The 17,874-nt window shown below is 42.9% G+C and overlaps 1 protein-coding gene across 1 annotated transcript in view; it reads left to right on the top strand.

The window, feature by feature from the left end:
* The window catches only part of ABCA12 (ATP binding cassette subfamily A member 12), a gene marked incomplete at both ends in the record, with an annotated part of 79,859 nt that overhangs the window by 14,354 nt on the left and 47,631 nt on the right, over positions 1 to 17,874 (top strand). The window contains 8 exons of the mRNA XM_079538998.1: positions 3,372 to 3,519; positions 6,074 to 6,162; positions 7,560 to 7,669; positions 8,406 to 8,591; positions 9,367 to 9,545; positions 12,341 to 12,453; positions 13,452 to 13,545; positions 13,672 to 17,823. Of these exons, the coding sequence (XP_079395124.1) occupies positions 3,372 to 3,519; positions 6,074 to 6,162; positions 7,560 to 7,669; positions 8,406 to 8,591; positions 9,367 to 9,545; positions 12,341 to 12,453; positions 13,452 to 13,545; positions 13,672 to 17,823 (5,071 nt within the window). The remainder of the gene's footprint in view (positions 1 to 3,371; positions 3,520 to 6,073; positions 6,163 to 7,559; positions 7,670 to 8,405; positions 8,592 to 9,366; positions 9,546 to 12,340; positions 12,454 to 13,451; positions 13,546 to 13,671; positions 17,824 to 17,874) is intronic.

Here is a 17,874-nt window from a genome sequence, read left to right as displayed (position 1 = left end):
ATCCTTTTTCCTTGGCTTTGGCACTGCAGAAGATTTGAGTGGGATATGGAGATGCTTTCTGAAGGCATTCCCTACAGGGAAGATATGACAGAGGTCATTAATGGTGATAGTAAGCATTGTGTTTCAGATTGCAAAACAATCACCATTGAAACTGTCCTTCAAGATTTGCAGGGCGTTTACAAAACTCCTTCAATAAAGTTTGGTATCTAGTGCTTATGTCGTGTTTGAAGTACTGGATAAATCCCAGCCCAGGGAGGGGCAGATGGTTATAAACATCTCCCAGAGGGAGCCAGCTTCCTCCCTGGTCATCCTTGCAGGGGTGTGGGACACAGGCAGTGGATGTGTACGTGTGGGTAGAACAGCTCATGGGGCTCCGTGGAGCCACAGCTCCATGCCACAAGAGAGTGGATGGAGGAAGGGAGGAGGATGGGATAAGACTCGCGTTAATCTCCTGGCTTGCTTTCTCATCAGTAAAGTTCCTCCTTGGCAGGATGAGGGGAACTTGCAGGGAATTTGGCCTGGACATTTCACATTTTTCTGTCTATGGCCTTTCATGAAAAACTTCCTTGATTCTCGAACTGCTGTTAGAGTTCAGCCTCTTCCAGAGAAGCCTTTTCTGGCACTTCCCCTGCTTTAGTGCCACAAACAGTGCAGGGTTGTATCAGTTCATCACTGATGGATCAGGACGCTTTGCTTGTGATACAGCAACTGATTGCCTAATTTTTCCATTTAGTTCAAACCGTAATGCTTCGGAGTCTAATTCTAAAATATAGCATTGCTACTTACATCTCACAAGAGCTTCTGCTTTGGTTGCAGGAGGATCCCTTGTATGATTTTTCTCCTAAAACATCCTGCATCTCTCTACAGCAGGAAGTACATGAAGCTCTCAGAGTGGGTCCAGAGGAGGGCCACTAAGATGATCAGAGGGCTGGAGCACCTCTTCTATGGGGAAAGGTTGAGGGAACTGGGCTTGTTTAGCTTGGAGAACAGAAGTCTCTGGAGAGACCTCACTGTGGCCTTCCAGTACTTGAAGAGAACATATAAACAGGAGGGGGAATTGCTGTTTATGGGGGTGGGCAATGATAGCAGAAGGGGAAACGGTCTTAAACGGAGACAGAGAAGGTTTAGGTTGGATATTAGGAGGAAGTTTTTCACCCAGAAGGTGCTGTGGCACTGGCACAGGTTGCCCAAGAAGTTGTGGATGCCTCATCCCTGGAGGCATTCAAGGCCAGGCTGGATGTGGCTGTGGGCAGGCTGGGCTGCTGGTTGGTGACCCTGCACCCAGCAGGGGGTTGGGTGAGCATTGTGCTCCTTTTCAACCCAGGTCATTCTAGGATTCTCTAGCAAAGAACAGTGCTCCCAGACTCCTGGCATTGTGCTTGTGTTCCCCCCTCTGCTATCCCACTTAACAGTTACAAGGCTTTAGCTCTTAATTGCTGATACACTGGTAGATGCAGATGGCAGTAGAAGGTATAGCCCTTTCCCTCCTACCTGTCTGCTTTTGTGTATTTGAGCTCTCTGTCCTGAATGTCATAGCTTTCCAGTTCTTTGGGCTAGTATTTTGATGGAGATGCTGATAAAGTGAGGTCTGTGGTGTGCCTGTTTGGGTTGGGGTACAAGTTGATTTTTGTCAAGGCAAATGAGAGTGCAGGAGATCAGAAGGAAAACAAGAGAAGTGTCAGGGTGTGCAGAAGGCCATTTTATGGGGCTGTAACTGGTGATCTCAAAGGGCAAACATCGCAGATGCAGTTGGGATATGCACAAATGGATGCTTCTAGATGAAAGTGCCCTACCGTGCAGTTTCCCTCGTGGGCAATGGGCTTATTTCCACTTCAAAACCTTTAGAATAGCATATGCTTGGTCCTTTGGCCTCAACCCCAGAAGGACAGCCTGCAGAGACAAAGGAGATCTTTCACTCTGCTTGGTGCTCTGCAATTACTGGGAGCTGGCTCAGCCTGCATTGTAACTCCTGGTGGTGTGGAAGATACAGCAAGCATTGGAAGGCAGGTAGAGCTCTGCTTTTCTTCTGCAGTGGGGCATCTTCTTTAGTTTTCTTGGGCAGTTCTCTGCTGAGGCACAAAGGAATCACAGCAACATCCAAAATGGGTGCTTGACACTGCAGGTCTCAGCAGTTGTGCGCCTATTGCTACATGGTATAAAGCAGTGTGAACTCCCATGCTAAACTATGAGTATTTGCAGTTCTACCCAAAATTCTGCTGCCTAAACAACTCCTCTCATTTCTGGGGACCAGCACCACATTACATGGCTATGGGTTGTGACCAGCCTTCCTGAGGAAAGTTGGGGAATGTCTCTTCTTCAGGGAGACTGGCAGCCAGATATTCCATCTAATGCTGTCATTTCCTTTGGGAATATCTGATTTTTGACCACTGCTATAACAAATGAATGTACTACAAATGTAGGATGTGCTTGTTGGAGGTGCTGGAGATAAAGCTGCTCCTGGGCAAGAGTCGTAGGTCATCTTTGAAGACTGAACAGCAAGGTAATCAATTAGCGCAAACTTGCCTGCAGGCCTTCTGTAAATCTGGCTCCATTCCGTAGAAGAAATAATCACCATGTCCTTTGCCAGGCAATTTTCCAAATGATTGTTTTAAATAATATGTTGCTGTGATTCAGCAAAAGAGTTTTGAGATTTATTAGAGCGTTTGTCACTGAGAGGAGAAGCATTTGGTGAACTCTGCGGGCCGGCAGTAAGCAGCATGGGGCCAGTGGCACACAAAGCACCAAAGTCTCTGACTGCTCAGGTCCTCTTGGTATTTTTGGAAATGGGAGACAGGGACATGCATCTCATCCCTGGGCACTGGCTGCCTGCATCACCGGTCACCAAGCAGATGGCACTGGAGCTGCTCTGCAATAGCAGGAGGCATAGGGGGGAGTGGTGATAGATTGCTCTGCTCCCTTCTTTGGGCAGGTCTGCACAAATCGTAAAGGAGGTTGTCTGATCTTGAATCTATTGCTCCTTTCTACAGTAAAAACTGAGACACAGTTCTCTTTTATTATCCTGGCTTGAAGTTGAAGCTTATGGCTTCGCACAGAAACCAAGTCTTGGAGAACATGCCTCTTATAGATACTTCAAGCTACTCTGGCCATATGCCTACTTTTATTTAAAATACAAATGCTGCAGTTGCTTTGGGATTGACAGGTATCTAGTTATTAGCAAATAGCTTGACTCTCTTCTCATTAAATAGCCTTTCATGGCTCTGTTGGTGTTGAGAAGGGGCATCTAGTGGAATTTGGCAGAGATTGCTGCCAGGGTGGAATGAAAGAACCTCTGTGAAACTGAGAAACATATGGCAAGAAAATGCATGTCTGCATCATAATAATGGTGTTTTTTCTTCTTCTTCTTCCTTCAGGTTATCTCGCACCCCGAAACCTTCCTAGTGCAGGCTTCTTCCCATTCCTGCAAACTGTGCTGTGTGATTCAGATGCCAGATGTAAAGGCACACCATACACACCAGAAGATCTGCTGCCAAGGCTTAATGATATCTCATCTCTCAGACTGTAAGGAAATTTGAATATACCTGGGTGTTGCAAGCTGTAGAGCAAAATTTGCTTTGTGGTGGAGGGAGCAGCCATGCACGTATGCATGTGCGTGTCCACAACAGGCATCTATCAGGTATCTGTTACAACAGATAGAGTTTCAGATATTTGGGCACTTAGAAATGAGAATATGGGCTGAAAAGCAGGGAGTTATAAAAATGTTCACGTTAAGAGACAGCTATTGGTAATGTGTCAGTTGTGTTTCGGGTTTGACAGTAAGAATTTTACTATTGAAGAAAATGCTTCTGATTACCCAGATTTCAGAAATCAGAGGAAAAATACGTATTACATTTATTTATTTATTGCATGATTGTGTTTTGGGTCGTACATGATGTTAGTTGATAAGACTGCATCAAAAGAACGCAGCGTGTTTACCTGCCTTCTGTAGTGATCAGATCAAGATGTGTAGTGTGGAAGTGGCAAATGTTCCCCAACAGCTCTAGTTTCTGAGATATGTTTATTCTGGAAAGACTGCTTTTTCAATAGAGCCTCCAGGTGGCAGCCAGAGTGGCTGTCCTCTCTGTATGCCGTTAAGCACATAGGCAAATGGATGAAAAAGTGAAACATTTTTTCCCCACGTAAGCACATAGATCTACAGAGTGGAGCTGGCTGAGCACGTTTTGTTGGAATGCTGGTTTGCTGAAATTGAAACGTACAGTGAAGGCATTTCAATCTCAATGATGTTCCAGCACTAGCCAAGAAGCATTTGCTTTGAGATGTGCCAGCCAGTGTTGTCTCTACGTTTTGGCTCCCAGATTCTGGCAAGTCCCCAGGGAACATGCAGGTCTGAGGTCTGGTCAATGAGAGCAGAAAGTGTACAGGGTCGCCGTTGCTCATCCTTCTTTTAGGTGACAAGTTGCTCCAGAATGGCTGTGCCAGAACCTCAAAATCCCTCCTGGCCAGAGACTGAGAGTGTGAAAAGCTAATGTGGGCACCAAGTCTTACACTAGAGAGTCCATCAGATAGGATCCTGGGTATGGTGCCTCCTCAAGGCTCCTTTTTTTCTAGAGATAAGTCAATGGTTAGGATCTATCCATTAGTTAGAAGGAGTCTGGATGATTAAACGTGTGGAAAACAAGTTACGCAAGGTGAATCAAGGTCACACAGCAGAACACAACAATGCTATGGGAAGACTGTGTGCCTGGATGCTCTTCACTTGCTTCTTCAGTGTCACTGTTTTCCTGGGTGTGTTAAACAGTGGTTAATTTGGGGCATTGAAACAAAGAAATGGGGACTTGCAGTGCCAAAGCTGGAGGTTTGCCATGGTTTTCAGTAGCTACAAATCCTCGTTGCTTTCTGGTTTTGATTTCTTTACAGCTGTTTAGGAAATAACTATGTTTTCTTGCTGAGCGAAAATCAAAGGATTTAGTCAAAATATAGCTCAAGTTACATGAGTCATTAATAAGCATCTTGGCCCACTACCGATGCTAGAAATTAGCTGTGTGAAGTATCACACACGTGTGTGGATATTCTTCCTCTTCTGTTATCAAGGTTAGCTTTAGAAATGCATCATGTTCTACAGAACTTAAAAAAAGTTAACTAGGCACAGCAGACCTCACCAGGATACGGTAGAGTATGAAACCTCATCAGCAGGTTGACTGGGTAGGAGCCAGCATGTATAGAGTCAACTCTGCCTCAGGAGCAGAATCATGGTGGATGAAATTGTCACGAAGGGAAAAGTCTTAAGCTGTGACTCTGATTGTCTGGATGTATTGTTGTTTAACGTTACATAGTTTGTAATACTTAGCTAAGCCAGAATGTTTTTTCTACACATTCTGCAAACCTCTGAAACTATTTTCTAACTTGCCCTAAAACTGTGTCTTTTCAGTGGTCAGCAGAGAAAATAGGCAAGGTTCTCACCCTTCATTCTGTCCCCTAGAAGCATTTACCAAGGTGTGCAAATAGTTGAGGTTTCCCTGCATAGAAGGGTACTAAGTACAAACACTGAGCTCACATCAACATCTTCCAACGTTTTTCCCCCTGAAATGAAATGTTAGGGAAGGATGAAGTAAGGTCCTGATGTCTTGAGGGATTTCTTGGTAGCGGCGTACAGCCTGCTGTTATAACTTTGAGCTATTTCAGCTTACATCAAGGCCACTCCTTGATCAGTCAAGCTCAGTCTGATCCTCATCAGCAGTGTGGTGAAATTCTGCACTGCTTCTTCTGTTGAGCATTGGTGGGGGATACAATGAAGCTTTCTTTCAAATAAGTGGGAATTGGTTTGAGATTAGACAGCCAGAAATGTATGTCAGGCCTTGCTGTCCCTGTGTATCAGGCATGAATGCAATCCCCTCCATCTACTTAGCATCCGAGAGCACTGCAGTGTGCTTTCCCAAAATATGTACCAATCTTCTAGACAGAACTCAGCATTTATACAACCAAGGTTTCAACACAGCTACCATGAAATTCTGCTGTAGACACATCCTGAGTCACACTGTAGTTAAATGCAAGCTTAATCATAAGAAACTGAGTTTTCACAGGTATCTTTTTTTTTCTTTTTTCTTTTTTCTGTCAGTAAGCAGAGGAGCTCATCTAGAGTGTCCAAGGACAACCATCCATCACCATGGAGTGCTGAGGTTCCCAAAAGCAGGAATGCTTCACTGGGTAGGTTACTCAGAGCTGTATGCAGAGCCCTGGTCTTTAAAGAGTGATCTTTCAAAGCACACTCAACACAGATGCAGTTCTTAGAGCACTGCTAAAATGATTTGTGTATTCTATACAGTCTCGTGACTGAGGCCGTGACATTAGTGCAAATTCTTGAGAATAATTACAAGTAACTGTCTGTAGAAAAGAATTCTGGAATCTGACCAAGAAACCAGGGTTAAATTGTTACACTTCACAGGAGTGATGTGAGATTGCAGACGGTTTGGACATTAATTAAAGACCTGGCTATTTATGGAATATTGCCTTTTTACTGCCCACAAATTGTTCATGAACACCTTATGGTTTGTTTTTTTCCAAATGCATCTCTTAATCACATTTATCCAGCAAACAAGTCTTCTTCCGTGCCACAGTGGATATTTATTGCTGGTGCTGTTCTCCTCTGACGTGTTTCTCTTTCCTGAAGGAACTTTCAGGCTTAAATTTTCAGTAAAATCATTACATTTATTATTTATTTGTGGTAATGGCTAGTACTGCCTACAAGTCGTCATGATGGATAGCCCTTTTGCCAGGGAGCTCACAAGCAAATGAATGATTACAGATTTGCATTCTGTGACTGTTCTGCCCCAGCCGTTCAGCGTTCCAATTAGCATTCCTGGCAATGCATTCCCTTCTTGGTGCACAAAAGGAACTGAGCACAGGGGCATAGGAAGAAAAATCAATGAGTGTTTATAGGAACTATCAACTCATGTTGATGGCCGCAGTCAGGAAAGAACTCAGTTTTACCTCATATTTAAAACATAAAATAAAAATCGTAAGTCACAGTCTTGGCTGATGTAAACTGGCATAGCTCCTTTGGTTTCATGGAGCTGTGTGCTTTGCAAAGGATGCTGAGTGCAAATGTTGGCTTTGATGTGCATCAGCTGGTGACCTAACAGTGTGCCACCATGTGTAGCAGGCAGCAGTGCTCCAAATCTGTGTGTAAGCTGTTCCTGAATAATGACTATCACCCACTGGTGCCAAGGGTACCTGGAGAGCTCTCCCTTATGGGGCTACAGGCTTGAGCTCATGTGGGCTTCCTTGTTAGGCTGCCTGTGTCTCTCCGTGTGTTGGGGAGCTGTGGGACTGGAGAAAACAGCTGGAAATTAACATTGAACCACAAGCAAATAGTTAAATACATTTAATTTCAAAAAAGTTACAGAAGGAAGCAATGTCATCCAGGATTTAATTACTTCAGAAGAAAATCTTAAATAATTACAGGGTGCCATTGGCTGTACCTTTGGAGATGGATTAATGATGGCATGCCCAAAGCTGTAGTCAGTTAGCTAACGTGTAGCATGATGTAGCAAAGAGGTTAAAAGACTTTATGTAAAATACAGTGTTTTAAACTGTTATTGCAGCATTCAGGGATTCAGTATCTCATGGAGAAAACACACTTTGGAATATTTCATCACCATCCAATTTGACTTCTAGCATCGACATGTTCAACAGAATCCTTAGTTTTGGGAAGGTAAGTCTGTATAGTAGCTGTATCTGAGCATTTAGGTATAGTTATATGTAAAGACTTAAAAGCTCAATGTACCACATATGGCCTTTATTTCTTTAGGATCCCCGTTATTACATGAATTTTCTTTATTTTGGGAAGAGGGAGACAGTTATTGTGGATGCACTTTTAAATTCTGTGGTAAATTTCTTATTCTCTAAGTAGAAACCAGATCAACCATATACCTTGGGACATAATACTTTGAATGACCAAAACTGGCAAGCAGTAACCTGAAGCATTCTCCTCAAAACTTGCCTGAGTTAAGGTGTTCTTTCATGTGGATTTAAAGATGGCTTTGCCACTGAATTCTGTATTTGCTCACAGTAGTGAAGCAGTGGTGTCATGTACTATATGTTTATTATGTAGGTAATTGAATCAATATGAGAAAAAATCTTCTGTAATTGAAGCTTGGTAGCATATGAGAGACACCAGTATGCTAGGGACATTTTCTGCTATTAATGGTAGAATATGCTTGCTCATTTTATTAAGCCCTGTAAACACATGCATGCCTGTTTATCTGCATGACTTCCAGGGATTTCAGTGATGCTGTTCACCTGCTAAAATTCTGCATTTGTACTTGTGCTGATAGTGCTTTTCACATGCCACTGCTATCCTGTTTAAAAAAAACAACAACAAAGTCTCAGCGTTGCTTAAAGCCATCACAAGTAGAGTATTTCTTTAACCTTGAACATTACACCTCTAGAGCAAGGCGCAGTATTCAGTGGGAGCAAATCTCAAAGTCATTCTGTGTGAGATCTTGTCACGATACGTACCGGCTCCTGGTCTCACCGAAGAGAAGATGGCAGCCAACATCTACAGGACATTCTGCTTTACTGACTCATCGCTTTTAGAGTCCTTTACCCAGGAGTTCAGAAGTCAGTTGTCTCAGGTGAGTGCCCGGGACTTTTTCCTGATGTCTGTTAGTAGCTGTGTTAGTTCACACACTTGAGCACGGTGTTTTGGAGGTACAGCATGTCCCCACCTGGCTCAGAATAGTTCATCTCTATACCGAAGTACGTGCAGCATAAGTTTTTGTGAACTGGATTAGCACAAACACACAGATCTTTGGGAAAGGCAAAGAGAGCCAGCTGCCAAATAGTGGCCATTAAGAGCTCCTCACCATGCCATGAGGTTTTGTTTCTTGCCTTTATTTGCTTCTCCCAGTGACAAGTAGATAGAGCAGTGTGAGAATGTGGCATAAACAAGAATATTTAAAGCTAAGGGAGGCTCTGAATTTCATCCTGTATTACACCAGCCGTATAACTTCATCCAGTAACTCCTGCATTTGATCCAACAACTCATGACTGAAGCAGCCCTTGCTGCTGGGGAAGCTATATAATTAAAGCAAATGGATCCTTTAAAGGTAATGCCTTATTTTTTGCCAGTGTGAGGATTGATATTCATTCTTCTTGTATTCCTAGTCTTTGGACTGTTTAAGACATTCTGAATTTTAAGGCTTGTTTAAACAGAGAATTTATTGAGCAATCTGAGGTGTGAAGGCAAAGCACAGTCACTCTCTCAGTTACTGCCTGTCACTAGAGTCCTTTGAATGCATTGTTTGTAGAGTTGTGTAAAAGTGCAGCACAGACTGAAAAACATAAGAAGACCCACTAGCAACAGGGTTTCTTCTGCTTAAATAATTTCTTGCATTGTTATTTTTTAAGGTGCAACACAACCCACAGTACCAAGCAGCATTTGTCAACGAAATGGTCTCATTTCTAAGGCTCATCTCCCAAGTGCAGAATGACACCTCCCTGTGGCATCTCTTTTTGCTGGCTCCAGATGTGTTTCAGGGCAGCACGCAACTCCAAGATATAATTGACTTTCTTCAGAATGCAAGCAGGTAAAAATAAAATGCCTGGAGGGGCACTGAAAGGTGATGGGCTTGCGCTGAACACTAAGGACGCATCGTTTTTCACCTTGAAGGGCATTAACTTAAAAGCATAATTGATTTGGGCGATGCCACGGCACCATTAACGCAGCTAGCAGTGCTTTGATTTTCCATGACTCTTGTTCACTTTTTAATTGGGAGCTTGATATGATCTATTAGTTGTCTTCCATCCTACTTCCATATGCATAGAGGAAGAGTGGTGAGCAATACCCCCTGTCTTTCACTGAAGGAAAGCCCTCTTTGCTGGATAGTTGTTCTGCCAAAATGGCAGCTAGCCACTTCCTTCCCAGAAACAACAGGGCCAAATTCAAGTGGCTCTGAACACCTCAAGTGTTTGTAGGGGAGCCAGAAATTCACTCTAAAGAAAACAGTTACCAGTTACTGCTGTTTTATTCTTCAAAAATGAATCCCAAGAAAGCAGAGGAGGGAGGGATCCTGGTTCTTCTCATATAGGGCTTTGAATACATTTGACTTTAATAAAGTACCAGTTATGTTCTTGCTCAGTGGTTTTATGAGAAAACAGAGCAGGCTTAACTGCATTAATTAACTGTGCTGAAATATTCAGTGTTGTCTGTAGGAAGCACGTTAAAAACTCTTCTAAAATGGGCTTAGCCTCAGAATGCCTTTCTGGTCTTTCGTTGGGCTGAACTCTCACTTTCCTCTAATGGACGTGAGTCACCCATGAGATTGGGAATCTGTACCAAATCATCTATCTATCTATTGACTGTCTGACTGCATTTGCTAGAAAATATTCTGAACTTTCCTTTTGCTACAGCATGTGGAGGAAAGCGAGCAACAGAAGGTCTTCAGACATTTTTGTTTTTCTTATACGTATGAGCAGTTGGGCAAAGATGTCAATAGAGGTTGTAGAAACTTTGTCACTCTGATTATACTCAGGCTTAGAGAAGCTTGCTTTTCATCACTAGCATGTTGCCAAGGCATTTAAAAACCTGTCTATCTAGTATCAAGGAGGGGAGATTTAGGTTGGGTGTCAGTTCTTTACTATGAGAGTGGTAAGGTGCTTAATAGGCTGCCCAGAGAGGCTGTGGCTGCCCCGTCCCTGGAGGTGTTCCAGGCCAGGTCGGATGGGGCCTTGGGCAGCCTGGTCTGATATTAAATGGAGAGGTTAATGGCCCTGCCTGTGGCAGGGGGGTTGGGCATTCATGATCCTTGAGGTCCCTTCCAACCTGGGACATTCTGTGATTCTATCCAGGTAATTTGCTTTTCTGCCTCATGAGAACTATTTGTAAGCTGTAATGACCTTATCCTTAAAGGAATCTGTTGCACTGTGGTGAGACTTCAATGGTATTCACCGATGTTTTGTCTGTGCTGCTGTTTTAGTGGCAGGATTGTTGCATTTGTTCACACTTACTGGCTTGAAGTATCAAGCTTGAGAACTAGCACCATTTGAGTGCCCAGGAGGAATTAATATTTACTATGTTGCTCTGCTTCGCTTCATGACTGCAGAGTTGGGCAAAGTTTTCAGAGGCACAACAAAGAGGCACAGAGAATTTCACCACCAGGACTGCAGTGCTTTTATGCCTAGCACGGGGCAGTGTAAACGCATGAGTAAAGAGTTACTGCAAATGGATTGCACAAATAGTATTTTTAATGAGGCTTACAAAATAACATCCTAGCTAGCCTGGCCACGTCTTTTACTCAGGCAGTTCTGAGCTCCTGAAGAAATGCTGTGAAGGGAATTTCTTGTAGCAAAAAGAAAAAGATGTGGAAGGCAAGAAATCGTGCTCAACTAAATACGTCATTTATAACAGCAGCTTCTTCACCTCCGAGACAGAGGCTAACAAGCACCTCTGCAAAATGGAAACGGTGAGCATGAAGTCCACAAAACCTTCATGGAGGCATTACGTTAAATGAGAAGAAAAAAGACCCCTGGTGCTCTGTTCTCACTAGCAGTCTGTTCCCACAAATCACTATGTATATATTCATGCCACTAGAATCAGCTCAGCTAGGTGTTGTGTGCATCACCAGTAGAACTCTGGGCAGGCAAGAGATTATGCATTCCATAGTGACCTCAGCTAGTGTGAAGAGCTGTTCTTTATGTAGGAGAAGGGAAAGGGACTAATAATCATCATGAAGTTTTCAGTAACCTGCACACACTGAGCAGGCAATCTTTTAAACAGCTTTGTCTGCAATACAATATGACTGATTGTCAGCTTGTTCTTTCAGAGACTGAAAAAATATATACATGTATTCCTTGCTTCCCTGAAAGCCTGGTTATTGCAATATAGAAGAGGAAAGAAGGAAAATTGGACGTGGTAGAAGTTATGTATTTGTGATTGCTTCTTCCATCTGCAAATACCATCTCCAAGGAGCCTGTTCTCTCAGGAGCCTCGTCTGCTCTGCCTCTTGCTTTCTGTTAGGAGGAGATTCACCCACAGCAGTGAATCACAAGGGCGGTGTATCACCTGAGTGTTTTCTAAGCCCTATTATGAGGATTTAAGTGGTCTATAGATTTTGCATAACCCTTTGAATAAATGCTCCCAATGAATGCAATATGCACATTACTGCTAATATACCACTAAGGATTTCCCTTTGAAGCCCTTTATCTTTGTATCTTGTGCATGATCAAACAAATACTTAAAAATAGGAGCACTGTCTTTTCTATCAGAAGTTTTAAGAATCATAGGCTGTACTCCAGCTGTTTCCTATCTGAACACTTGCTTTATTTCTTCTCATAAACCTGCAACCACTATTTATTTTCCTTGTGCTTTTTTTTCCCCCTTTAGTGGTGTGCTGGCAGCTCAGAGTGTCTCTACATCGCCTGTTACTGATGATAGATTCAAAACTGTTCAAAATGGGGTTACAGATCCCCCATATTCCTTGAATTGCTTGGAGCAAGGTAAGATTCCTGCACATAGTCATATCTCTACTGAAAACCTGTGGTGCCCAGGATAAGCAAATTGCAGGCTAATAAGTAACCATACCAACTGCATACCGTTCAAGGCTCAGCATAATGAATTCTCCTTTCAACTTTTTACAAACGTGAATAAAGTACCTCATTTTGACTGCAAAAGCAAAAAAGGTTGGTTTTGTCAGGAGATGATGAATTAACATGAGTTGCAGTCTCAGTGGAAATGGGAAGCAGTAATTTTTACCTTAAGTTTTGTTGTCAATACCTGCCTGTAGCTGTGAGCTCTGTCAAACACTTGTGGCTATACCAAAGTAGGGATTGAGACTGGACTTGTACATGTCAAAAGTAGCCATTCTTCTACTCCATTCACTTTCCACAGGAGAGGCAGAGACAACCACCTCTTAACTGATGTAATATGAGAGGGCAAGGGAAAGGTACAGCATGTAAGTGCTGCCAGGGACAGACTGTAAATGCCATCCATTCTTTACTTGTTGGTTGGTGGAGATGGTGGAAGTTGGGGTGAATAAGAAAGCAGATTAATGAAGTGCGAGTGGGGAATGACATGGAGATGTGAAGGGTGGAGAGGCCTGGACCACACAGGGATATCAAGATGAGTTTAACTCTGACAGAAATAGATTATGCAGTCAAAGCTCAGGTGCAGGTAGGAAAAAGTCTCCCTGTATGAACAGTGAGAAATCCAGTAATGACATTAGGCCAATTTGTGCTGTGTTAATAGTAGAAAAGGGGTCCTAAATCAGGAGGAGAGCTCTGTTGCGCTCAGAACTGTTCCTGAGATAGAAAATCATTTCTGCAATGGCAGGTAGGATCCTGACTTTCCACCCTGAAGGGACAGTTCTATCTAGGATCTTGTGTCATGTCATAGGAGCCTAACAGCATACGTGCATGTTTTATGTGACAGATTTGCTAAACAGCTATTCTTAGTTGCCCAGACTAACGTGAATATCACCTTTATCTGTTTGTTGTAGATAAAGAACAAAGTTTGGTGATCAGATATATTTGTAATCACTTTAACTGGAAAGATAAGTGGACTTTAGTAGCAGAGTTGGAAGAAGTTCTGAGGTAAGGCATTGACTAAAGGGATATTACTTACAGATAACTCAAATCTATGATCTTTGCTCTAAATCACTTCACGTTTCCACTTGCATTGATTTCATATTCACTAAAATGCTCTTTTTTTCCCTCCAGAAAAATAAAGCTACCAGAAGTTGGTGGAAAAGTCTCCAAGAGGTCCATTAATTCAGATGATTTAGAAGCCATGCAAAAGTCTCTACATCGTTTAAAAGGCTTTGAGAAAAAAATGAATAGAAGTGAATTAAAAAGCTTAAATCTATTCAGAAATTTGAAGAATGAAACATTACAGAAGTTGTACGCAATTCTTGCACTGGGAATGAATCCACATCATGATTATAAATTAAAGGAAGAATATAATAAGGACGTAATTGATGAAATCTATAACTTGACATCACAGCCATTACAGAGCAACTTTAACGGGACTTCCATTTTCAATATAATGAGCCAGTGGAAAGAAATTCAGGGTGCTTTAAAATTAGCTACAATGATTTGGAATCCAGTTTTGTTAAATAATTCTAATTTTAGTATGGCACAAGCTGAGAATGCTCTCAAAACGTTACTCACCATTAGCATGCCATCATTTCTGGGAGACTTAAGAGATCGTTTCACTGGAGTTGAAGAAATACCGTCTTTGATTTCCGATAATCTTCTTAAACCTGTGTCGTACAGAAGCTTTCCAGACCAACTCCTAGCTCTGCAAAAGATATTTTTTATACTGACACGTGAAAACATAGGTTATGACTACCTGCTGCTGCCTGCGTTTGAGCTGATGCGGAAAGTAGAAAGCTCCATGGGTGAATCGCGGTGGCACGAACTGAATGGCTATTGGCGCCTTGCTGAAAGGCTGAGGTCAATGCAATGGAACAATACAGGCATCGTAGCCTATGGGCAGTTTTTAGAGGTATTACACAGCCATTTTGAAAAGCTGGTTAATAATTCAAATAGTCTTTTCGGTGAACCGTTTGGTCAACTGTCTGAATTTATAGCAGCTGTATTTAAAGAGTTTGATGGGGAAAACTCCGAAGTAGCCAATATCTCGCTAGTCACTCAAGCCATACAAAAGACCTTGTATGTATTAAAAGACTTACAGCTCAACTACAATGTCAGTAAATTAAAATATATAGATCTGTTCTTTAATTTTGACAACAAAACCTTTGAGAGATTTTCTGAACTTCTGAGGACAGGAATGAAAATCCTCCACTACAGAAATGCCAGTGAAGCTTCCCCTGAAGAAATGATTAATGCTGTCTATAACTTAACGCGTCTTGTAGTGCAGGAGTTCAGTGAGTCTTCCTTACCACACAATGCTTCACTGAAGGCAAAAATCTGGGAGTTTTTGCATGTAGCCTTGAGCCCTTTTCTTGAGAATAGAGACAGCAGTGCCAGAACAAGCCAGAATTGCTCCGCTCGGGATGTGCTCCATGTAACACTTGAGATGCTTTTTGAGAATGCCACTCTCAGCGAGTCGTTGGCCTCCAGCCCCTGCAAAGAGCTCTTTGCCTCCATGGATGTCGAGAGTGGAGCTGCGCGCAATGAAACCTTCACCAGAATGTTCCAGCTTGCCATAAGGAACCTGAAGCTGTCTCCAGAGTTTGCTGCTGTCTACAAGAACAGCAGTGAACGCTTTTCCAAGGAGCTGTCGTGCACCGTCCAGTCTCTGCAGTTTTCCCTGCGTTTCCTTTCCAAATTAAAGCTTGTCTCTGAGGTGGAAAACTCTTGGGTAGAGGAGAAGACGAGAGGTCTGGCTGCTCTCCTGGAGACACTGCTGCAGGGCAATGCCTCCTGCCCCCTCCCAGTCCAGGACGTGAGTGGTGGGCTCCCATCTCAGCTTTTGAACATGCTCCTTCCTTTTGTGCTGAATGAGACAGAACTCAATTCCCTCAATTTCTCTGACAGCTCTGTAGGCTGGGGTAGGGTACCTGTGTTTTCTCATCTGTTACCAACTATTTTCACTTGGAACAGCAGTGTAAATGAACTACTAAAGGTTGGTGGAAATGCTTCCCACAGGTCTGAATGGGGCCACTTTTTGCGTCTGTGGCATGCCACTGGTAAGGTGCTGACCACCAAATGGAACCTAACGGAAGTGGATCAATATGTGAAACTCCTGGAGATTGTGAAAAAAGCCCTGATGCTTGTGGACTTTGGGCTAGCTCCTGGAAAAACAGTAGTATATGATATTTTTGGTGATTCTTCTGGAGGAATGAAATCCTCAGATCTGAATGATTATTATAGTTTATTGAAACACTTCTTCAATTCAACTTCTGCTACAAACAGCACACTGGAAGTGGAAAGAATACTTCAAGAAATGATCCCGCTGTATGAGACAGGTGGTGAAGGGTTGTTTTACAGTAATTCCCAAGGGAAGGAAAATCAAGATATTTTGTCCACAGCTGCAGTGATTTGGAATCAGATCATCTTAAACAAGACTCATTTTAATACAGAGAAGACATGGGAGGTTATCAAAATGATTGCGCTTCATGCAGTTTTGCTGGAAGACATAGAAAATTATCCCAGTGCAAGTGAAGAAGTGTCATCATTATTTTCTGACTTCTTGTTGACCCCTATAACTTCAGAAAATTTTGCAGAACAGCTCTTGGCCCTCGAGAAGCTTCTTGCTGCTGTGGCAAGGGTGAATACTAGTGATCATTATCTGCTGATCTCTTCTTTGTCGAAGCTAATGCAGAAGCTCCACAGTTTTTCTCGTCAAAGGCAGGGAAGTGAACTTCATGCTTTCTCCCAGATTGCTGAAGTTGTTCGGTCCATGAAGTGGGACAGCACAGACAGTCTTTCTTTCCAGTCTCTTCTAGACATACTGCAGAATCAGTTCGGTACCATGCAAAATGACTCCAGTCTTCCTTTCAGTAAGGAACTGAAGCAGATAATGGCCTTTATTTCCTCCATATTTGAGCTGTATGATGAAGGTGACTCCGTGGGAGCCGTGTACACACAAGCCGTACAAAGGAGTATCTTTCTTTTAAAAGATTTGCAGAAAAGTTACAATATCAGTGATTTTGAAGCTATTAACCTACTATTTGATTCTTACAACAACTATACCCAAAGATTGCTTGAAATATGGAGAGCAGGAATGAAAGTCCTTCACGACACGAACTTAAACAAAACGTTTGAAGAAAAAACAGACGTTATCTATGATTTCTTCCATCTGTTGCTGCCAAAGGAGTTCAGTGAGTCTTCCTTACCACACAATGCTTCACTGAAGGCTAGAGCAGTGGATCTCATGCTCTTAGCCTTGAGCCCTTTTCTTGAGAATAGAGACAGCAGTGCCAGAACAAGCCAGAATTGCTCCGCTCGGGATGTGCTCCATGTAACACTTGAGATGCTTTTTGAGAATGCCACTCTCAGCGAGTTGTTGGCCTCCAGCCCCTGCAAAGAGCTCTTTGCCTCCATGGATGTTGAGAGTGGAGCTGCGCGCAATGAAACCTTCACCAGAATGTTCCAGCTTGCCATAAGGAACCTGAAGCTGTCTCCAGAGTTTGCTGCTGTCTACAAGAACAGCAGTGAACGCTTTTCCAAGGAGCTGTCGTGCACCATCCAGTCTCTGCAGTTTTCCCTGCGTTTCCTTTCCAAATTAAAGCTCGTCTCTGAGGTGGAAAACTCTTGGGTAGAGGAGAAGACGAGAGGTCTGGCTGCTCTCCTGGAGACACTGCTGCAGGGCAATGCCTCCTGCCCCATCCCAGTCCAGGACGTGAGTGGTGGGCTCCCATCTCAGCTTTTGAACATGCTCCTTCCTTTTGTGCTGAATGAGACAGAACTCAATTCCCTCAATTTCTCTGACGGCTCTGCAGGCTGGAATAACCTGTCCGTGCTCTTCAGCATGGCACAGAGTGAGCTTCTCATGAACAACATGCTGCAGAGATTGCTATATTCTTACAACCTCACCAAATTGAGCTATTTTTCAAACATCTGGGAAGTAGTTGACAGGTCACTGAACAGTGAAAGGAATCCAGCTGAAGTGGCTGCCTTTGCAAAGTTACTGGAAGCAGTGGCAAACAACTTTGCCAGCAATGTGTCAGCTCTAGACATGATAGAAGCTACTCACTATGTTCTTAAGCTGCTGAACATCTCTGATCTGCTAAGTGAACTCCCTGCAAGTTCTAGCTCAGCTTCTCTCTCCAATAAAACTATTTTGGATGCTGTGTTTGACATAGTCACTCATCACTTCATTGATATGGCAGAAACCCTGTACAACAAGACCCTGCCTTGGACTCAAAGTGACCAAACCCTGTCACCCACCATTCTGATCACACGGTGAGTTTGGGTTTTGGATACTAATGTTTTTTTTTTGTTTTTTTTTTTGGT

This window comes from Tetrao urogallus, assembly GCF_951394365.1.
Source record: "Tetrao urogallus genome assembly, chromosome: 8".
NCBI lineage: Eukaryota > Metazoa > Chordata > Aves > Galliformes > Phasianidae > Tetrao > Tetrao urogallus.
The sequence above is the reverse complement of the archived record's forward strand: the minus strand, read 5'-3'. Positions and strand labels throughout refer to the sequence as shown.